At 42.9% G+C, this 23573-nt stretch overlaps 1 protein-coding gene across 2 annotated transcripts in view; it reads left to right on the plus strand.

The window, feature by feature from the left end:
• Positions 1-23573, plus strand: part of ITK (IL2 inducible T cell kinase) — a 66709-nt gene that overhangs the window by 9737 nt on the left and 33399 nt on the right. The window contains exons 2-6 of one of the 2 annotated variants that reach the window (XM_019924824.3): positions 9821-9925; positions 11413-11494; positions 14087-14215; positions 18147-18187; positions 21722-21873. In XM_019924824.3, coding sequence (XP_019780383.2) covers positions 9821-9925; positions 11413-11494; positions 14087-14215; positions 18147-18187; positions 21722-21873 — 509 coding nt within the window. The remainder of the gene's footprint in view (positions 1-9820; positions 9926-11412; positions 11495-14086; positions 14216-18146; positions 18188-21721; positions 21874-23573) is intronic. The other variant, XM_019924822.3, reaches the window with a different exon arrangement.

Below are 23573 nucleotides of genomic sequence, written 5' to 3' on the forward strand. Positions count from 1 at the left end.
GCTAAGAGAAGGTTAATAACTGTATGGCTGATAAAAAAACCATGTTATCAAAATCCACGCATGAACCCAAGAATGCACCCTAAAAAGAAGGCAGTCATTTCAAATGTAACCAATATAAAATTTAGAATAATATGAGCCAATACCTAATGAGTCCTTGCTGCGTTTCAGGACACCAGATTAAGAGCTTTACATGTATCGTATCAAAAATATTCACAATAACCACATGCAGTAGGTCCTATTGTTATCCCCATTGTATTGATGAGAAAAACAGAGGCTTGGAAAGGCTAAGTATCTTTTCTTAGGTCAGACATCTGAGACAAATATTAAAGTTGGAATTAAGTGTTCTACAATGGATATTTTCAGATCTAGGCTTGTTTGGGTCTGAGAAGTCTTATAATAGAAGCCATGGTGACTGAGAAGGGAGAGTTGGGGCAAGGACTCATTGGTGAGTTTCCAACACTGTCTAATGAAGTCCTGAGTGGGGACCAGTAGGAATGCTCCTGTTAGCTCAGCAGGCCTACCTGAATGACAACACAACAGCATTAACAAGAGCAGCCTGCAACAATAACCACAAGGACAGGACTGAACACGTTCCTATGGATTTTTCTCATTTATCCTCACAATTCTTTGAAGAAGATAAAAGTCAAATTCTGTTCTAGAGAGGAAGCAATCGAGACACAGGGAAGTTAAGCAATTTGCCCAAGGTCACAATAGCAGCTGTAAGTACAAAAGCAACAACTTACCTTAGGATTAGGGATTCCTTGTAGTTTGATCCCACACTGCTTCCTTGCCTGAAAGCAACCAACATAATCAACTTATCAGCTCTTCCAATGATTCTTTATGCATATATATATAAATACAGATAAACTTTCTTCTTTCCCTTCTTTTTATACAAGGGTAGCATATGCTATATACACTTCCTAACTTTTCTTTTGGTTGATTAGCAATACTTCTTGAAGATCAATACATACTGATATGCGAGGGGCTTCTTTATTCTTTATTTTTTTGGGGGGGTGTTGCATAATGTGTTGTTGTATGGATAAAAAAACTATCTTGATGGCCATTTAGTCTGTTTCCAATTTTCTTGTCATTACAAACAATGAGGAATGAATAACCTTATAGGTATCTCACTTTCTATATGTATGAATATGTCTTAACCAGGGGCAATATTGCCCACCATTGGCAATGTCTGGAAATTTTTGGTTGTCATAACTGGGGAAAGGGGTGCTATTGCCTTTGGTGGGTAGAGCCAGGATGTTAAGTATCCTACAATGCACAGGACAAACTCACAACAAAGAATTATTCAGCCCAAAATGTTAATAGTGCCAAGGCTGGGAAGCTGTGGTCTATAGAAAACATTTCTAGAAGTGGGATTGCTGTGTCAAAGGATATCTGCATCTGTTATTTTGCTGAACATGACCTAATTATTCTCCACGGAAGTTGTACCAATCAACATTCTCCAGGGCCACGTGTAAAATTCTTGTTTTCTCAAAACCTCACCAACAGTATTATCATATGTTTTGATCTTTGCAAGTCTGATAGACTTAAAAAATGGTATATCAGTAAAATTTATTTACACGTCTATTTTATAGTCAGTGAGCATCTTTCCATATGTTTAAGAGCAGTTTAGATCCCTTTTGCCCATCTTTCTATAATGTTGTTAGTATCTATCTTAATAATTTGTAGGAGCTCTTTATCTATTAGCTAAAACCTTTGGGCAGGCTAGTTTTATCTTACCTCTACGTTGTCAAGAAATTGTTATCCACTTGCCAATCATTCTAGATGTCTTTTTCAAATCATTTCTATTAAGAGTTTTGTCATGGAGTCCACAAATACTACTTTTTGCTGCACACTTGGTCCTACCTGCTGTTCCCTCAATCAACCAAGTAACAAATAATCAATTGAACATCATCTCTGTGCAAGGAGTTATTTCCTGAAATCTAATGAAGTTGTTATCCATTTATATACTTTGGCTACTGAATCACCAGTGCTCGAAAGGTAGATTCAAAAATACATTCTTTCAAACTCATTCGAAATCTAATATGCCCTATATTGGAAAGAAGGAGGGCTTTGAAAGAGCATTCAAAGACCAGAGATGCTGAGAGAGAAAATGTGCAGGACACCTTCAGGGTCTACTCTGTACCACTTAGTTCTTGCTCTTAATTTCCACATTAAGTCCTTTTCTCTCTACCCACTTTTGTAAGCAAATTTGAACGAACAATGCTTTTTTAAGGCTAAGATCACTAATATCATTGCTAAGAAGAATTAGGCTGCAATTATTCCTGAATTGTTGCTTCACCTCTAAGACAAATACACCACATAAAAGCACACAGAGCTGTTTATTAATCTATAAAGAAAATGACTAGCACTCAAGGAGAGCAGGAGAGGAAATGTCATGAACTTGAACCTCCATGGATACAGAAGAGCAGGCGGCAGGTGCTGCCTGGCTGCCACTGACTGCTAAAGGGGTCATGAGGTTATAAAAGCAAAGAGCTGCGTCATTTTGCACACCCAGTATTTGATGTGTACCACTTGGCCCTCTCCCATAGTCATCTGCCAAACCCGTATTACAGTGTGGTGTTTTTAAAATGGGTGACTGCTTTAAAATAGTATTTTTATTTTTCTGCTTAGTAAATTTACATGCTCACGGCAAAAACTTCAGATATTATAATAATATATAACTTACCTTGCAAAAGTCTTCCATAGTGTCATCCACAAGGGAGAACCAGTATAGCAGTGTTACTTCTTGTAGTATTTCTTTGATTATTGAACATATTAATATATATTTTATTATGTCTTTTCCCAAAAATGAGATGATGCTCCACCTATTGTTCTAAACCTACTTTTTTTTTTTTTTTTTTTTTTTTTTTTGCGGTAAGCGGGCCTCTCACTGTTGTGGCCTCTCCCACTGCGGAGCACAGGCTCCGGACACGCAGGCTCAGCGGCCATGGCTCACGGGCCCAGCCGCTCCGCGGCATGTGGGATCCTCCCGAACCGGGGCACGAACCCGCGTCCCCCACATCGGCAGGCGGACTCTCAACCACTGCGCCACCCGGGAAGCCCTCTAAACCTACTTTTTACATTTTATATATATATATATTTTTTTCCCCTCCGTATAGACCAGCTTTACTCTTTGTTGATGGCTACAGAGTGGTCACAAGACAGATGAACCATAACTAATCTGACCATTTGTCTATTGGTGGGTATTTAGGTTTCTCTAGACTTTTCAGTGTAATAAATAATGCCACAAGGATTTTCCTACTTCTTTATATTTTAAACAAATGTTTCCATAGGATAAATCCTATAAGGGAAATGTATTTATTTATTTTAGTTAACTGCTTTTAAGTACAATAAAAGAAATACACGTTCATGGTAAAATAGTGAAACAGTATAGAAGGATATGAGGTGAAAAGAAAGTCTCTACTTCCTACTCTCAAACCCCAGAACTACTCCCAGGGGTATCTGCTCTTAATAGCTTCTTGTGAGAAAACACATTCATAATTTTAATAGAGGATCCCAAATTGAGTCTGGAAACTGTATGAGAGTATAGTCCTGTTTCTTTTCTTTCTTTCTTTCTTCTTGTTTTTTTTGTTTTTGTTTTTGTGGGGAGGTGGGGAGAGGGTGAGTAAAATCCTGTTATTTTCAGGTAGTCAGGGTGCTACTACTAATGAGATGGTGGACTTCAAGGGAAGCTTGAGTGTTTTCCCCACAGCACAACCAGCCTCATCGTAAACCAAGGTGTGAAAAGCTGAGGTGAGGAAAGCCAGTTTACTCTGGTTCGGCCATGACGAAAAGGTCTTGTGGAAAGAAAAGGAGGCAGGTGTGGGATGGATCATAGTTTCCTGGCTTTAAGTCAGTCTAGGTGCCTCGAAACCTGCTACCTTAGCTCCAGATCTTCCCAGAACTTGGAAGTTTAGTGGGGGTAGGTCCAGGGGAACATGGACTGGGAGAGGGAAGAACCAGCAACAGCTAATTACAAATTACACTGGTGTTCTAGAAGACGCTGCTTTTTCCATTGAGATCACATCTTTATTAGGTACCAAGTAGCTCAGGTCATTATAACCCTGAGTTGCAGCTGTCAGCAGCATCCCTGCTCCCCAAGAACTAAATGATTCAGAAGACCTAAGAGAAGTAAGCCCAGAGAACTGAGACAACTTGCCCAATAATACTTGTTCTCATAGGGATTCCAACCATGACTTTTCCAAGTTCCGAATTTCTGCTTGTCTCGCCTTCAGCATGAGGGTTCCCTTTGCCATAAAAGACAGAAAGCTGCATTGGGAGACTGGGAGGGAACTCGTGGGTTACCTCCAGCATGTTTTGCAGAGGGGATGGGACTAGAATCCAGGAAAGCTCCTAAAACCAGTCTTAGAACTGATAGTCGGAATTCTGGTAGGGGTGGGCGAAAGCAGCCCCCAAGTCAGTCACTGAAGTTTCACCTCACATGACATCAGTCTTCATTTCGATTTCATCATTGTGCCGTTTCAGATTGGTACAATGGCTGGCTGTACCACACGCCAGAAGAAGCAATGAACAAAATATTCAAAATGCCTGCTTAAAATCATCAAAAGTATTTCCTAATCTTAAAGAAACTGATAAAAGCAGCATGTGGCTCCTTTTACAGTGTGATCCGAGAAAGCCTTTTTTTATTATTTTATTATTTTTGGCTGTGTTGGGTCTTTGTTGCTGTGCGCGGCTTTCTCTAGTTGCGGTGCGCGGGCTTCTCATTGCGGTGGCTTCTCTTGTTGTGGAGCACGGGCTCTAGGCACGCGGGCTTCAGTAGTTGTGGCTCTTGGACTCTAGAGTGCAGGCTCAGTAGTTGTGATGCACAGGCTTAGTTGCTCCGCGGCATGTGGGATCTTACCAGACCAGGGCTCGGACCCGTGTTCCCTGCATTGGCAGGTGGATTCTTAACCACTGCGCCACTAGGGAAGTCCCCGAGAAAGTCTTAAATGCATCGCTCCCCTTTGAAAAATACTGCTTCCCTTTGAAAAACACTCTCCCAGTTGATGCTTGAAATTTGATTATCAGATCTCCCTCTAGGTTTAAGTCTCTAATACCTGTCCTAATCCAAACTCCTGTGAAACAAATCAAGCCTTAAGCTCTCAGGAAGTTAAATCTTAGGTGAATGACTATTTGGGCGAAGTTTTGACGGGCGAGGGGGAAGGGAAGCAGAGAGCTAAAGTCCCCACATTTGCTAAAATGAGAGCAAATGTGACGCAGATGGGAAGACCAGGCAACAGGCCCCTTTCAAGGTTTTGCCCTGGTTTTACAAATAATTGGCAAAGTAAACAAATAACTCCGGAATGTCAAAATCACCAGGATCACCAGTTAAATATTAATGTTGTCCTCCCAAATGGTGCTTCTCAGTTACATATTTACCTGAAAGAAAACCCCAAAGAAAATGTGGACACATAAAGACAAGAGAGTGAGGTCTTGATATTTGGGCAGCATTGGGAGAAGGAAAGGAAAGGAAGTAACACTTGGGTGGGTGGTTTATCATTTGAATGATTTTCTTTGCTAGTACGTTTATGTAGATCTTTTAAATCCTCTAAGTTAACCCACTGATTCAGGGACAGGTATTATTTCCACTTAAAAAAAACCACAAGGCAACAGAGAAGTTGAGACATTTGCCTGAGGTTGCACAGCTGGTCAGACAGACATGGGTTTGCCTGATATGAAAGTTCCATTTCTCTCTCACTCAGCCTCACTGGAGGAGAAGGCTGAAGTTCTACTGTTTTTCAGAAGGGTGGAGATGTCCTCTTTCATGGGTAACCGACACACAGCTTCTTACTGATGTATCTGCTGGACTAGCTGAGCAGCCAAGGCACCAAGGCGAAGAGGGAGCTCTGGGCTACCGCTTTGAAATCCAACATAAGCATTTCACAACCAAATGGGGCAGAAACAAATCTCCACTGGGTCACGGCTTACAGAAATTGGTCATGCAATTGATTATTCAGCGTTGGGTTTGGGGAATGAAAGCCTCCTACCTTAAGTCAGGGCAGGTGCAAAGCCATGAAGCAGTCATTAATCACTCAGGCTCTGGAGTCACAGAGTTGAGCTTGTATGCTCACTTATAAAGAGACTTGGTCCCTCTGAACCTCAATGTCCTCACCTGCAAAATGGGGGAATAATACTCTGTAGGACTGTGATTAAATGAGATGGCCTGTTGAGTGCCTGAAGTATAGGAAATGCTCCCAAATGTTATGGGCTTTTTGTTTTTTCCTGCCTTCTTTAAAAGTCACAATCCAAAATTCTATTTCATAGGATACATTAACATAAAAAGAAAGGCGATATAAAAGCCACTTGCACAAGCTTTCCTTGTACAAATATGTGGGCATCAGCATCTTTTTAGATTGTGTTTGACATATATCAAATGTCCAGGGTGAAGCTTTGCCATATGAGGACAGCTTTGAATGTGGCCAAGAAAAGAGACAAGGCCAAGTGAAGTTCTGTGATCTTCACCTCAAGGGGTGCAGATGGAATAAAGAGGAAGAATGAGGACCTGTTTTACTTGGTGTCTCTCTTTCTCTGGTGGCTTTCATGTGGCTTCCTTGGAAGGTTTTACGCTGGCATTTTTCAGAAATAGCGCAGTTGTTTGGGATGATTACAGGCAGTCACCATCTCCCAGAGACAAAGCTGTGTTTAGCTCACTGACCGACTGTCCCCCCCTGCCCAGCTTGGGGAAGGCACAGCTGACCCTGCAATTTACCACGTAGCAGATCTTTGGAGATCTGAGGAGAACTGGCCTTAGGGTGTCAGAGAGACTGACCAAGCAGGACGCATGGTGAGGGGGGAACCTGATCACTCCTCTGGGGCTGAGAGTGAACTTTGATGATAGAGTGTGAAATCCATTTCCACCGAAGGCTCACCTGACAGTCCCTTAAAATCCATGTTGGAACTCAATGAATATTAAGAAGTCAAAGAAGATCACCTGAGTTTAGAGAAATCTTCCCTGGAAATCTTGAAGCCACACTGCCTAATAAGGTAGCCACCAGTCATGTGTGGCTACTGATCACTTGCAGTGTGGAGAATCCAAATTGAGACATCTTGTAAAATACACAAAGTCTTAGTCCTTAAACATAATAGCTCTCAATTTTTTTATGTTGATAACATGTGGAAATGACAATATTTAGAAATACTGGGTTAAACAAAATACTGTGCTCTTAAAATTAATTGTACTTGTTTCTTTTTGCTATTTTTAGTGCGGCTACTAGAAAATTTTAAATTCCATATATGGCTCACATTATGTTTCTGTGGGTTAGCACTGCTTTAGAACTTCACATAGAATTTGTATCCCTAGTCACAACTCCAGTTACTGTTTACGTCCACCTGATGCCCTGATTATGATGATCCCAGGCTATTAACAACTGATACTTATCCAGAACGTTTCTACCCCAGGGCTTTTGCTCTTGCTGTTTACTCTACCTCAGGGCTCACTCTCCCAGGCCTTCTCTTATCTGGCTCCTTTATTGACTTTCTGATCTCTTCTCAAATGCCCTGTCTCCAGTGAGGGCTGCCCTGACCACCAGTTGACCACATCAACCTGTCCTATTCTCCTTAGAGCACTTGTGTGTATTGTCTGCCTTCCCAGCTAGACTAGAGCTCCATGAGAAGGTCTACCATGTTCATCTCTCTATTTCCTGCACCCAGAACACCACCTGGCTCAGAGCTGGCCCTCAATAAATATTCCTGAATGGCTTAAGTCTGATTGAGACTATCTAAGCTGCCTTCCAACTCGGCACCCTTCGTTTATATCATCCTAACTGGGCACCCATGGTGGACCAGCCACCAGGCTTGGGGGATAGGGTAACAGATGTCCTGGTCTTTACCCTCAGGAATGCAGGAGTTCCAGTGACAAAAATGTCTGCAAACAGAGTGGTCCTGTTACTGCCATGAACCTTCTGTTGCATTTTACCATGTACGCTACTAAGGAAATAACCCAACAGAGGTTGAAAACCAAGATAACCTCAAAGCTCAGACTCCCTGTTTATCACCTGTAACTGCAGATGGTTTTTGAGAAGACAGCTGTCTTGTGCTCTTCTGCTTTTGAAAACAGATTACTATTACATAGAAAGACTATGATTATGGGCAGGATCAGGACACGTATTTCTAGCTATGAAAGACTCTAAATGAGAAGAGAGTTTGGGTCCAAAGGGCACATGTTTTCAGAGGTTTTTAAGGGAAGACTGACCTCTTAATACATCCTGAGATTACAAAAGCACACTGGAGACCACTATGTGGAAGAGATGCTCATTTTCGTATTATATATCCTATAAATATGTGTGGGAAAGATAAATACATTCCAAATGGTTAACCTTGGCTAGCTCAGAGTTGTGGAGAAGGATAGGATACTGAAATACTAGAAATATTTTCTCAACATACCTCCATATTGTTTTATTTGTTACAATGAACATGGATAGATTTTGTACTTTCAAAAATGAATAAATTTGTTTTCAGAAAGAAAATTTAAAAAAAGGAAATACCACAAAACTTCCCTGTATTCAATAAAGAGTACTTCTCACATCTTGAATTTTTTTCCTCTCAATTCTGTGCCTCATCTACTAAAGCAAATGCTAGCCATTAGGCTGAGTATCAAGAAGTGGTGAGTAAAGCCTGAGCTCATTTCTGGAGAATTTGATGATGTCATACTTCCCAAATACCCACCAAGTACCCTCATATATCACAACTCTCTTGCCATACTTAGGACTTCTTTAACCTCTTTCACTAGGAGGGTACCCTTTATTGAGGGCACATATCATAGGCCAGGTCATTTGTTTACATACTCCCATCTTATTCTGCAATCAACACTTAAAGGGTAGGCATTATTATCCTCACTTCTCAGACGTGGAAACTGAAGTGCAGGGAGGTAGATGAATGACCCAAGGTCACAGAGCTGGTTAGAAGCAGAGCCCAACTTTGTCCCTAGCCCTTTCCAACCTTGTGCCTGATTCACCACCATCTGTGCTACCTCTTTCTTAAGGATAAGCTAAGATGAATTGTTTTGCAACCGGTTCCATAACTGAATTAAACTCTATTCTCAATGGAAGCCTAATTCCAGGCACCTGTGAAAGGCTCCTGCTCTCCAAAAGCTTTTCCCTAACTAGCCTTCTATGGACCCTTATCATCTACCAACCTAACATGCCCTGGGATCCAAGGACGAGGACCCTTAGAAATGGGTAACATGTGACACGGTTATAAATCACAAAGACCATCATGTGAATTAGTTATCAAGGAATACATCTAGCAGCTTCCAAGGAAATGAGACATGGGGCCAGTAAAATTTAATGGGGGTGTGGAGAAGGGATAGTTACAGAGTCAGGAATGTCCTACAGGGGCGCCATTGTGAGATCATGGATAACTAAGGGACACAGAGGAGGCAGATATAGAAAAGAAAGGTGCCACTAAAGGTATTTGTCACCAACCAGGTCAGGCCTGAGCTCACTTACTATGCTAATAAGGCCATGAACAGGTACAAAGCAGAAAAAAACTGGCACATGTGTGGTTTCCCACAGATTGCACTACCCATCCCAGCTGTAAGTTCTGCAAATGCTGCTGTTTGTCACAAGGTAACTGGGATATAAGGCACAGTGGCTCAATGAAGAGAAGTCAGTCACTCCATCAAAAAGGTGATTCAAATAACATGTTCTCCCAGAAGTCCGCTCAGAGTGTTCTTCTCAGGCACTGAGGGCTAAGAAGCTTCTGGATATTTGGAGGGTTGGTTTACAGTGGATCTTATCTAGTAATGTATTTCTAGAAGCAGTCTGGACAAAAATATTGTCTTCCTTCTTCCTTAAATGGAATGTGCTTTTTCTCCCCACAGAAAAAGCGCACTTTGAAGGGCTCCATTGAACTTTCCCGAATCAAATGTGTCGAGATTGTGAAAAGTGACATTATCATCCCATGCCACTATAAATATCCATTTCAGGTAAGTGCATCAGGGACAATGGTTAAAATGCTCAGTCATTGTACAAGAAGGTGGGACAGAGATGACTCTGTTCAAGGGTTAGAACTTAGACCAAGCCCAGAAGAAATTGCTGTTTTCTTTCAACTGATGATGCATTCATTCATTCAACAAAGATTAACCACAAAATCTTGAAAAAGTTGTCATTCATTTCCCTTTCCCTCATGTCTTCCCCACCTCAAGGAAAGTCCTAAGTACTCTACTCCTGGGGGGAGGAAAAAAGCTATCAAGGGTCCCAAGCCTAATATTCCATAAGGGTGGTTTACTCATGACTTGGGACAACAGATTACAATACTTGGTTATAAATTGCTTGGAGGTCCTGGAGTAAAAAGACTCAGATTTTATAATCTGAGAACTATATGGAGTTGTGCTGTCCAATACAGTAGCCAGTAGCCACATGCAGATGTTTACATTTAAATGTAAATTAATTTAAATTACACAATATTAATCAGCTCCTGAGTCACACTAAGCCACATTCAATGAATAAACTTTTCACACCTTCAATAGCCACACTTGGCTAGTGGCTAATTTATTGGACAGCAGAGATTTTAGAACATTTCCATCACTGCAGAAAGTTCTATTGGACAGAGCTGGTGGAGAGTATATTTAGTCTTTAGGTCATGACATCATCTAAATCTCGTTACCACTCTTGACATTTATGGTTCTGAAAGAGTGGATATCTTCTTGCACATCCTAGGGTACTGTTCATATTTACCAATCTGAGGAGTTAATATTCCACTTTTTAATGTGGCATAAAAAAGGACTTTTTTCCTACTAGAAATATGACCTCCACAACTTGGAATTTTTAGTACCAAAAGTAAAAGGAATAACACATATTTTTCCCATCATTAAAATTCCAATTACAAATGAGTGCATGGAAAAAAAAAAAAAGCCTGGTGAAATTCAAAGATGTGTAGTACATTAATAGTATTTGCTCAATGTCAATTTCCTGGTTTTAAAAACATACTATGTTATGTAAGATGTTATCATTGGAGAAAAGTGGGTGAAAAGTATACAGGAACTCTGTACTATCTTTGGAAATTCTTGGGTGTCTTATTTCAAATTAAGAAGTTTTAAAAATCTCGATTATATATTTATCATCTAATATCTTACTCTTTCATATGCCAGAATTTTTTTTAATCACTGAAAAATTAATATGAGAAGTAAACGTCCTGTCTAGGTAAGTGGAGAACTCTTTTCTCCAGCGATTTGAATTTAGTGATGGCATACTGGTGACATGTATTCGAAGATGAGCTGTGGAGTTTCACCCTGTATCTCCACAGCATCCAAACTCCTGGATAAAAAGGACACTAGTCCTTAAATTACCCAAATGTTTGCCTTTGATGACAACTTGAGACCCCACTCTTGGCCCAGTAAGCCAGGTGGGCCTGCTGTCAGTCATACACCTCTGGCTGCATTGTTCACCTTGAACTGTGTGTGTGTGTTTCCAGGTTGTGCATGACAACTACCTCCTGTATGTGTTTGCTCCAGATCGTGAGAGCCGGCAGCGCTGGGTGCTGGCCCTTAAAGAAGGTAATGAACCTCCTGTGCAATTGAATCCCTGAGATGCCTAGATCCTCTAGAAGGCTTGAGTTCCGTGATAGACTAAAGGGCAGCTGATGGTCAAACATTTCTCCCTTTTGGTGCTGGTGGAGGGTCCCACGTTTTCAACTTGGGTAACAACCAGTATAGTACAGGGTCAGGCAAATCCTCTCTGCCACCTGCTTTTGTAAAGGTCTGAGATAAGGATGTTTTTACATTTTTTTTAATGGTTCTATTTAAAAGGGTTATGTAAATACCTCCATAATATATCAATTGTGCCTGCTGGTGAGCAAAACCTAAAATATTTACTACCTAGTCTTTTAAGAAAAAGTCTGCTGACCCCTCGTATAGTATGAAGAATAAGAGCATGGGCCCTTGAGTTAGATGACCTGGGTTTGAATCCTGGCTCTGCCACTCACTAGCCACGTGTGCTTGGGCAACTTCCTCAACTGCTCTGTGCTTCAGTTTCTCCATCTGTTTTTAACAAGGGGAGGAGGAGGGAATAAAAATAATAGTACCTGCCTCCTGGTATTATGCTAAGTAGAATAAGTCAGACAGAGAAAGACAAATGCTGTATGTTTTCACTTATATGTGGAATCTAAAAAATAAAACAAATGAATATAACAAAACAGAAACAGACTCACATAAACGGAGAACAAACTAGCAGTCTCCAGAGCAGAGACGGGTGGGAGGAGAGGCAAAAAAAAGAAGGGGATTAAGAGGTACAAACTACCAGTCATAAAATAAATAAGTCACAGGAATGTAATGTACAGCACAGGGAATATAGTCACTATTTTATAATAACTTTGTATGGTATGTAATCTACAAAAACACTGAATCACTATCTTGTGCACCTGAAACTAATATCGTAAGTCAACTATACTTTTTTTTAATAAATTTATTTATTTATTTATTTTTGGCTGCGTTGGGTCTTCGTTGCTACATGCAGGCTTTCTCTAGTTGCAGCGAGCGGGGGCTACTCTTTGTTGCTGTGCAAGGGCTGCTCATTGCAGTAGCTTCTCTTGTTGAGGAGCATGGGCTCTAGGTGCACAGGCTTCAGTAGCTGTGGCACACGGGCTTAGTTGCTCCGCCGCATGTGGGAGCTTCCCGGACCAGGGCTCGAACCCGTGTCCCACGCGTTGGCAGGAGGATTCTTAACCACTGCGCCACCTGGGAAGTCCCAACTATACTTTAATAAATAAATTTTTTCAAAAGCACCTGCCTCCAGAGCTGCTAAGAGTAAGGCCCTTGGGACTATCCAGGTCCATAGTCAGAACCCAACAAATGTCAACTAGCCTTAAAGGTTTTCAGATCATTGTAAGGGTACTTCTTAGGACTCGCCTTCCCGACAGCATAATCAGAACCAGCACAGCGTTTATGAACATGAGCTGTGGAGCCAGGCTGCTAAGGAGAAAATTCCAGCTCTGCCAACTATTAGTGTGTGACCTTGGGCAAATTCCTTGACTTTTCAGTGTCTCCATTTCCTCAGCTATAAATTCTGACTAGAAACAGGCAGTCATAGGGTTATTGTGAGAATTAAAAGTGTTAGGACATTGATTCACTTTGTTATAAAGCAGAAACTAACACACCATTGTAAAGCAATTATACGCCAATAAAGATGTTAAAAAAAAAAGTGTTAGGACATGACTTGGAATCATACCCAAAGAAAGCACTCAATCCATCCTACTATTATTATTATTTAATATTATTTTATTGTCATTTAGCCTGAAGCCCTGGATTTGCAGGAGAACTGGGTTCAAATATTAATCTAAGTAGCTGTGGGGACTGAGGGTAGGCAAGCCATTTGAAATCTCGGGAGCCACGATGCCTCTATCTGAAAAATGAGACTAAACATACAAGTCTTATCTTCTTCCAAGGTTGTTGTGAGTCCCAAACGGCACGTGCCAGATAAACTGGGAAGGGCTCTCAAGTTTAACAGTCAACGGGCAGAGAACAAACCCTAAAGTACGAAGTAACCAAAAGGGCCCCAACTATGCTCATTGGCCGCTCTACCTCGGTGGAGGGGTTTTACTCACAGGATGTTAAAGCTGAAAGAAGCATTAGAGATCATCTGTCTAGTCCTCTGTTTTTTTTTTACTTTTTTTTTTCCTTAGGAGGAAAGCCTCTTTTTTCCTGTACCAAAATCTGACTTTAAAGCCACAAATCTAGAAAGGATAAAAGCAAAGTTGCTATAGTTGAAGGTGGGAGAAATGGAGTGGTGAGAATCCTACCTATTCAGCCTTCCCTAAGTTCCCTAAGGCACTTGTGTGGGGCCCATGGTCCCAGTCTAACAACATCACGGCACAGTGGGAACTGGGGCTCTGATGAGGGTTTTGCCCAACCTGAGGACACACAACTAACTCAAGGCAGAGCCGGATAAGAATCCGGATCTGCTGATGCCTAGATTCAATATGCACTCCTCCGTAGATGTATATGCCCAGAAAAAAGGCCATTTTTCTGACTATTCTAGGCAATACTCATGCAAGCTCACACAGCAGGGTCAATCTCAAGGAATTATAAAGTTGGTGGCCCTTGATAGACCGACCTGGAAATAACTCTTCTGCCGGTGCCAACCCCTTTCAGAAACCAGAAATAACAACAGTTTGGTGCCCAAGTATCATCCTAATTTCTGGATGGACGGGAGATGGAGATGCTGTGCTCAACTGGAGAAGCTTGCTGTGGGCTGTGCCCAGTATGATCCCACCAAGAATGGTAAGTGACTATGAATTCCCTTTCTTCTTCGTACAGTGACTGGCCTCTCTACTAGTAGGAAGGAAAGGCTCTTTGCTTCCCATCACCAGGGGTGTCCAGGATTGAATGCAAAAGTCCACAATTTCAAAATTTTCAGAAGGCAATCATCCGCCTCTACCATCAGTCTGTTGATGTTTTTTTTGTTTGTTTTTTGTGGTACGCGGGCCTCTCACTGTTGTGGCCTCTCCCGCCACGGAGCACAGGCTCCAGACGCGCAGGCTCAGCGACCATGGCTCACGGGCCCAGCCGCTCTGCGGCATGTGGGATCCTCCTGGACCGGGGCACGAACCCGTGTCCCCTGCATCGGCAGGCGGACTCCCAACCACTGCGCCACCAGGGAAGCCCTGTTGATGTTTTTTCATCTCAAGGCCGATATCTTTTTAACTCCTTGCTACTCAAAGTGTGGTTCTTAGACCAGCGGCATCAACATCACCTGGAAGCTAGTTAGAAATGCAAATACTAGGCCCCCTCCTAGGTTTACTGGATAAGAATTTGTATTTTAACAAGATAAGATCCCCAGGAGATCTGTGTGCACAGTAAAGTTTGAATAGCACCACTATACCTTCAAGTTAGGAAATTTGATTGCCACAGTCTACTCAAATCTGAAGTTGTAGAGACAGCCCTAGAGATACATAGTATTATCTATTACAGTGGCATCATATCACACGTGTTCAATCACACAAGTTGAATTCTATACACTTGGAGGGGGAAGAAAGTAAAACCGAAACAACCGCTCATTTTACAGTGTGGCTTCTCCCCACCTCTACTTACTTGCCCTTGACCTCCACAGTCTCAGAGAAAAGGAGGCTACAGCCTAACTGCACAGCAAAAACAAAAGATATTGGGTTTTGGCCTTTGAGGTCAAAGACCCAGGTCCTAGAGATCGGAGTGCACCTCGATTTTATCTTATGTGATGACTTTGGGACCTGAACCCCCAGTGAAGGGCAACTCCACTCTGATGCACTTTTACGTACATTACACTCTCATTCCTCATAACCATCTGGGGTAGATGGTATGATGTTAAAGAAAGAGGAGGCTTGAGGACTTCAACATGCTCAAGGTCATACAGCGAGGAGGTGATCTGCAAAGCCATTGTTGACTAGGAATGACGCATCATGTGGACTGTTTGCTTCCATAGCCCTCTCCTCTCAACCTCTCTTACCGTACTTAACTTTTCTCATCAATCAGTTTCTTTCTTGCACTAAAACCTAAAAGCTCAGATTGACAGCCCAAGGCGGATGTGCTAAATGTAAAACGTGGCTGGGTTTTCTGCGGCTTCCTGAGTTGCAGCCCCTCTTAGTGTCACTTTTTTTTTTTTTTTTTTTTTTTGCGGTACGCGGGCCTCTCATTGTTGTGGCCCCTACCATTGCGGAGCACAGGCTCCGGACGCGCAGGCTCAGCGGCCATGGCTCATGGGCCCAGCCACTCCGCAGCATGTGGGATCTTCCCGGACCGGGGCACGAACCTGCGTCCCCCGCATCGGCAGGCGGACCCTCAACCACTGCACCACCAGGGAAGCCCCCTAGTGCCACTTTTAAAACAACTACTTCTCACCCTCTACCTTGGGAGAGAAAGTTCAAGGTTACCACTCCCTTGGCCCAGATGAATATCTACCTAGTTTTAGAGGTCAGTGATCCCCTGCATTAGCGCTGTGGACCATCCTCATGAAGGTTAGTATCTCACGAAAAAGAAGTGGAAGGTTTTATATGAGTGGAATCAACCACAAGAACAGGATGGTGTGGGCTTGCCTCAGTGACTGAAAGCTCTTTCCGAGGCCAGAGTGGTCTCCAAATTCCTGCCAGCACCTTGTTGTAGGTCCTTGGATGGGTCACTTTGCCATAAAGGACCCTAATATCCTCATCTCTAAAATGGAAGGGGAAGTTTTAGGGGTCCTAAGATGAAATATTCTCTAAGCCCATTTCCAATTCTGAAATTCTTTGAAACTATGTTTCTGTTTTGCAATTTCCACCATGCATGTAGCGGCTGTTCCTATCCAAGGCAGACAGTATTTCCTCCCCACATGAAGCCAGGGTCTAACCACTGCACCCTGCTGCTGCTCCTGCTTTTGAGTTGCAGTCTACCACCATCTCCTCATCTGAGCCTGTCCTCACTTCCCCTTCTTCTGACTTGGTTTAAATAACGTCATGCACCATAGTTTTGACAGAATCGAGAGCAGACTTTCGAAGAAGCACACTGCACTGGGCACGTAGCACATGATCATCTACTCTGAGTGAAGGCTTGTAGAATTTCCAGTGTTGGGCACATGCACCAAGCAGGGTCTAAGAGCACAGGGCTTCAGGATGAGAAACACCTGGTGTGAGTCCCAGCCCCCTCACGTCCTTGCTCTGTGACTTCGTATATGTTACTTAACCTTTCTGAGTCTCTGTGCCTGTCTCCTCATCTGTAAAATGGGGATTATGAGAATAAGTAGCTACTTTGTGGGGGTGCTGGGAGACTCAGTGTGGGTGGGGAAAACTCTTAGCACAGCTGCAGGCACTTAGTGAGCTTGCAATAAATGGTAATTGTGTCTCCGAGGCTTTCTCATTTGTGGACAGAAGAATCTGAAGCCGAGATAGTATGTGTGTGTCTGTCTGGGAAGTAGCAGAGGTGGTTGAGTTTTAAACAGACTCTGCTATACCCAACGCACAGCAGCACTTAACGTCTGCAACCAGAACTGGCCCCGATCGCACCACATATGAACTTCACCCAGAGAGGGAGGAAGAAAGGCAAGAGCAAGGCCAGAGGAAGAAGAAAGAGAGACCAGGCACAGAATGCTCAGGGCTGGAACGGGCTCAAGTCCACACAGCTTGTGTGTGGTGGAGCTGGGGTTAGGACACCTGGCTCCTGGCTCCAAGCTGAGTGCCGAATAGGAACCATGTTTCCTATTATGTATGTCTCCTTCTCTGTTAACTGCACACCCAATACCCAATCCTGCCCTTGCTTAAGGAGTTAGCACAAGGGTTGGGCTCGAGTGTCAATGTGTGAATCCCTTCTTACTACATCCCTGACACAGGTTGCCCACCTCCAAGTCAACCCCCTGCAGAGATGAGGCGCTTGCCGCCTGTAGATGCAGCCCACTCCCTGTTTACCTCTAATTGTTAAAGAAGTCCTTGAACTGAGCAGAAGCCTGGGCACTGCCTCCCATATCACACATCCTCCCAGACACACAGACACACAACTCAGGTCCGTTGATTCCAGGCTTGACCTTTTTTAGTGCCTCAAAGGACAAATGCTGAGAGACACAGATGGAGAGATGAAAGGGAAGAGAGAGGGAAAGGGAGAGAAAGAAGAGAAGAGAAGGAGGAAAGAAGAAAGAGACACAGAGAGAAGGAGCCATGGAGACACAGAGATAAACAGAGCGGGGTGTTGGGGTGTTGTCTGGGGGAGTCAGCAAGAACAAATACTCGGAGTCCTTAAGATAAGTAACTGAAAGTGGATTCCAGCCCTCTCAACGAGCAGTGCGATGACCTCTCACCTCACCCACCCCCTGCTCAAGCCCACAGGGGCATCAGGAAACCAGTGAGTCACTGTCCCCCTGAGTCACCAATTCCAAGTCTTGGTTTAACAGGTGGAGGAGCCTTCGTGGAAGGCTCCATGCCCACTGGGAAGGACACACACTGAGAACCGACGTCAGCTCCTTTGGGCGAGGCTTTTCCTGGGGATACAGGAAGAGGGGCCCAGATATTGGCTTCTGGAAGTCTCTGGTGTCTCCTGGAAAACAAGATTGGGAACGAGCAGGCTGAAAGAGAAAAAACCCAGGCCCTGTGTCTCATCCTCCCCTCCTGCTGTTCTCTTTGGGGCCCCTTTTCTCTGAAAAGCCCCCTGCCGCTCACCTTTAGTTGGGCACATTCGGTTTCATGCTCATTTTCTTTTTCTGTTTTTCTCGTTTCAGCTTCAAAGAAGCCTCTTCCTCCTACTCCTGAAGACAACAGGGTGAGTGAGAGCACGAGGTCCGGGCGCGGTGGGCTGGCGGCGCCACGGGCTACAGCTCTGGTGTTTCCCATCTGCCCAGGTTTCTCAAATGCTAGGCAGATGCAGCAGATTTGTGGTGATGCAGCTGAACTCAACACCATGGGTTTCTCGGGCCTGAATTGTCTCGTGGGTGTGTCCAGGTAAAAGCCACCAGATCTTCACCCCCACTGCCTTCACTCGGCAAACACTTATTGGTAACAAAGTGTGCAGCCAGGCCCCTGACTAGGTTGGGGCATAATAACAGCTCACAGCTATATAAAATGTGTATTTACCCCACCCTTTGACATACAATCATTTTGGAAGCATACATCTGAGAATACCTTTTATTCTTCAAAGCACATCCACACTTTTACCAGCTATTTCGAAACTCACTATCTTCTCTAGCCACTTCAGGGGGTTATAGTTTTATTCGCGTGTGAAAGCTTGGGAAAGCAAGTCCCATGAGAGGTTCTCCCAAAGCCATTCAGTAACTTAGTAGTCAGGCTAGTAGGATGCAGTTTCTGGTGTGGTGGTCTTGAACTCGCGTGGTGGTTCTCAAAGTGTGGTCCAGGGACCAGCAGCATCCGCATCACCTGGGAGCTTGTTAGAAATGCAAATTCTCAGGCCCCACCCCAGACTTACTACATGCAAAATTCTAGGGGAGGAGCCCAGTAATCTGCATTTTAATAAACTTCCAGGTGATCCTGAGGCACACTGGAGTTTGAGACACATCGGTCTAATGTACTGACTTACAAGACTTAGGTGATATCAAGTCAACTCTCGGGAAGCTATTTAGTTAAGAAGACAAAAAAAAAAAAAAAAGGAGAAAAATCAACCTAAGCCCTCACTTTATGGTAACATCAGCACCGATATCCACATCTGAGTAATTGCCCTTTATTCTAGAACCTACTGATTCAGCTTCCTCATGCTTCTTCCTGAAGAATGAGCTCCGCTTTTTCCCTCCAGCCAGTATGGTGACATTTCAAAGACTGGCAGCTTCCCCATAAGGGAAGTTCTACGTCGCTCAAAAGCGGGCTGGCTTTCAGATTTGTCGTCAGCCCCCTTCCTCACAACAGGAAAGAAGTGGACTGAAATTGTAGCAGAAAATGAGCTCTCCCTCTTTTTATTTCATTCATCTTCTAAAGAATATTTCACGATCACCCTGGAAAACATGGTTTGGAATCCCCCTGCCCTGGCTTGTCGGGGGTTCCCCCCACAGTCCCACCTAAACCCGCACTTCTGCACCTTAGACTGGTTTGCTCCTGTCTGGTTTGCACTATCAGTGAAGGTGGAAGTCAGAAAACAGGGCCTATCCATCTCCCCTTGGACGCCACCACTTGGCTTCTCAGATTTCTTGGAGGAGAAGCCTCTATACTGCTCTAGCACTCCAACCACAGGGCTTTTGGAATCATAGCTGTAGCTTCAACCATACGTCTAAATCCACAGTAACATTTCTTTTATCTTGGATTACTTGAATTCACTTCTCCCTTCACCTTCATCTTCTGTCTTCTAATGAGTGATGGCATCTTGAGTTGGCATCTGGAGAAGCTATACTTTTATTGATTTTTTCTAAAATAAATTTATTTATTTATTTTTGGCTGCATTGGGTCTTCGTTGCTACGTGCAGGCTTTCTCTAGTTGCGGAGAGCGGGAGCTGCTCTTCGTTGTGGCGCGCAGGCTTCTCATTGCGGTGGCTGCTCTTGTTGCAGAGCACGGACTCTAGGCACGTGGGCTCAGTAGCTGTGGCGCAAAGGCTTAGTTGCTCCGTGGCATGTGGGATCTTCCCGGAACAGGGATCGAACCCATGTCCCCTGCATTGGCAGGAGGATTCTTAACCACTATGCCACCAAGGAAGTCCCCATATATGTTTTTATATACAAATATTGGGGCATGACTATACTGGACAACGTAATAAAATAAAATGCACCTGTATTTGAATCCTGTTGGATTTGGCAGCTCAAATACAACTGATACAGGAATGTAGTATCAGTGACTCAAAACTAGTATTACCATCTGTGATACGATTTTCCAAAATGGCAAACAACTCTTGGTCAAGTTCTGAACTAAATAAAGTGTAATATTCCCTCAATGTAAAGGGTGGTTGTACTCCTAGGAAACCAAGTACTTCGTAGGGTTGAAGTAGGATCTAGGCTCAGAGTGTCATTGTACATTATTGCTGTAAGCAGGCTGCTCACCACGTGAAAGTCTAACAGGACATTGAAAAGTTGTACAGGATGTGGGATGCTGCAGAGTTTTGCATCCTTGACCCTCTCCCATTCAATGCTAGTAGCACACCTCAACCTTTGTGACCTTTGAAACACTGCCATAGATGTCCAAAATGCCCCCTATGGAAAGGTTCCACATGGTTTGAGAACCCTGCTCTGATCTTTCTCTTGATAATAATTAATCAGTTGGGCCTATAATGAGATGAATACCATACCATATCCTTTCTTTATCTTCAGGTGCCCTTGAACAACTCCTTCCTCCTCTGGCTCTTAGGGTGAAAGCCTCAGGCCCAACAACTCTTATCTGTAGTTCCAAATATATCACCTCACGAGCTCCACAGATAATCTTGACTTCAAATTCCAATCTGGGCTCAGCTGGGATGACACACTGTATCAGTATGACAATTTTTTTTTAATCTCCAGGATGTTTATGCCACCGATTGCTTCAATGTACTCAGAGAACTTATGATTTCCCATCACCAAATCTCATTCTAGCCAGTAATATCAATCTCTTCCCATGTTTGCTGTCTCACAAAGTCTGCCAACCTGTAGCAGGTGTGCCCACCCTGAACCCTTGTGATTGTTTACAGTCTCCTCTTCACATCTCAATATCTCTTCCTAAGAAACACACTGAAAAGTAGAGACATAGGCAAGGCAGCCCACAAGAGGAACAAGGGGTCCCACATGATATAGTAGAGAAAGCATAAGGCTAATTCAATTGCTAAACTTGGCCACATCCATTTCTCCATCTGGGCCTCAGTTTCCCTATTCTAAACAAAAGAATGGATCAAATGATCTCTCAGAGGCACTCCAGCTCCAGTAGTCTATGATTCTATGGATCAGGACAAGCCCACAAATAAAATCAGAAAAGCATATGGACTGAACGATTTAGTGTTGACTTCATCCCCTTTGCGAACAATGTGATGCTTCTAGCAGAGAGGCTGTGAATTGTGACATGGTTCAAGGAAAGAAACAAGCAGACTTTTGTGAAAAGCACAGCCACTGGGAATTCACTGGGGTCAGAATTTACCACATAGAATGGGAGAGAGAATGAACTCCAGGTATTGAATGTCTTTGTGTCCTATTCAGCACCATAAGCCTAACTCATAAAGAAAGCCAACTAGGCAGGCAAATGGCCACAGCAAATACCCACAATGGTCTGTAGGAACCGGTGTCTGTCTGGCCTGGCATAGGTCCAAGAGCAAGCTACAGCTTGGGAACTTGCTGACCTCGTTCCACAGTTTACCTCCTTTCTGCATCTTTGCTTGATTTTATTGTGTCCCTCCTCCAGCAGTTACTTCGAGAACCTGAAGAAACCTTGGTCATTGCCTTGTATGACTACCAAACGAATGACCCACAGGAGCTCACGCTACAACGCAACGAGGAGTACTACCTGCTGGACAGTTCCGAGATTCACTGGTGGAGAGTTCAGGACAGGAATGGGTAAGGTACCTTCGTGCTTGCTGTCCCAGTTTTTGAGGTGAGGTGGGAACAAAGAAAATACTGGAACGATTGTCCCACCTCTCTCAGCAGGACCACGGCACTGAGTTAGGAGAGGAGAGCAGAGGCAGAAGAAGGAAGGAAGAAATAGTTGAAGAGGGTCTTTCCCCTTCTCAGAAGTGGCTGGGAGGCAGTCACTTGCTATACTGGCTCCCTGCACCCCATCAAGCACTCCCAGCCTCCAAACTCATCTAAAAATCTCCTGGGTTCTTCCACTGACATCCACAGTTTGGGAGAAGGGCAACTTGTTCCACAAAGCACCATTGTTCTTAAGTGTTTAAGGAAGATTGAAGGTACATCCCATTATGAGGGTCTTATTTTTGGTGGAAAGAAAAGGTGCGTACAGATGGTGCAGATTGGTGGTTACATTAAGAAGCATCAGGAAAAAAATACTAAAGATTTAATTAAACCAACAGCCTTTGAACTAGCCATCCAAATGGTTCGTGGAGAAAATAAAGTTGTGCAAATACAGTTTGCCCACTATAGGACTTCCGAATGAAAAAGATCGTATGACCCCTCCTCTGATCTGAAATATAGGAAAATTACTGTTATTGACTTTCAGAATGCTCTGGGACGTATATGACTTAGATACTAGTGCTTAGTTTAAAGTTATCAGATTCACACTGCTTTATAAGGCTTTATTTTTTTCCTTTAAATATCAGAGGTATTTACCTATGCCCTGGAATAGTCTCCAGAATCATCTCCAGAAGATGATTTCAGTAATTGCCTAAATCCAACATAAAAGTGTGCCATAATTTAGCAAATTCCCTTCTTGGATGCTTAGGTTGTTTCTAATATTTTGCAAATATTAACAATACTGCAATTAACATTTTTCTATATTAATATTAAGGGTTTAAACATTTTCAAAGTGTGAGGTTATTATTAGTTTCAAAATATTTTAAAAAGAGAAAGAAAACACTCCATCATTGCAACATCTGGATAGCCTATGCCAATGCTTTATAAAAAAAAAAAACTAACAGTAGCAAGAAGTATACACAAAAATAAGCCACCTTCCATTTGCCCGCACATCAGTCCTAAAAGTATTCATTATTAAGTTACTTGTTCATCCTAAGCAACAAAGTTATACGTATACAAATGCATCCTTTTTTCATTCGCACTACGGTGGTCCATTCTGGTCTTCACCTTGCTTTTAACCTCTAATGATATATCTTAGAGATACTTTCATATCAGCACATACAAATCTACCTTATTCTTTAAATAATTGCATAGTTTTAGAATGTATCCTTGCATTATAAATATTTAGACAATATTTTATAGTGGGACATTTAGTTTCCAGTTTGCTCAGTGAAGATCTTGTATTGCTCGTGTTCGTGTATCTTGGTAATCTTTTGAAATTTATATATTTTTGAAAAATATTTTTCTGAAAAAATATTTTTTTCTTTGGGAAAAAAATATATATCTCACATTTCTAACTATGGAACTGGTGAGTCAGACTATGCGAAGTCTTAATTTTGAAAGATAAATCCCTCAAAACTTTTGCCAAATTCCCACCAACAGGGTATTCGAGTGCCAACACTGGGTATCATTAAACTTAACCAAAAAAAAAAGGACCAATCGTTGAGTAAAAACAAAGAGGTACACAAATATCTTTAGGGTTAAGGCTTTACTTTTCATATATATCA

This window comes from Tursiops truncatus, chromosome 3 (genome assembly GCF_011762595.2).
Source record: "Tursiops truncatus isolate mTurTru1 chromosome 3, mTurTru1.mat.Y, whole genome shotgun sequence".
Classification (NCBI taxonomy): domain Eukaryota; kingdom Metazoa; phylum Chordata; class Mammalia; order Artiodactyla; family Delphinidae; genus Tursiops; species Tursiops truncatus.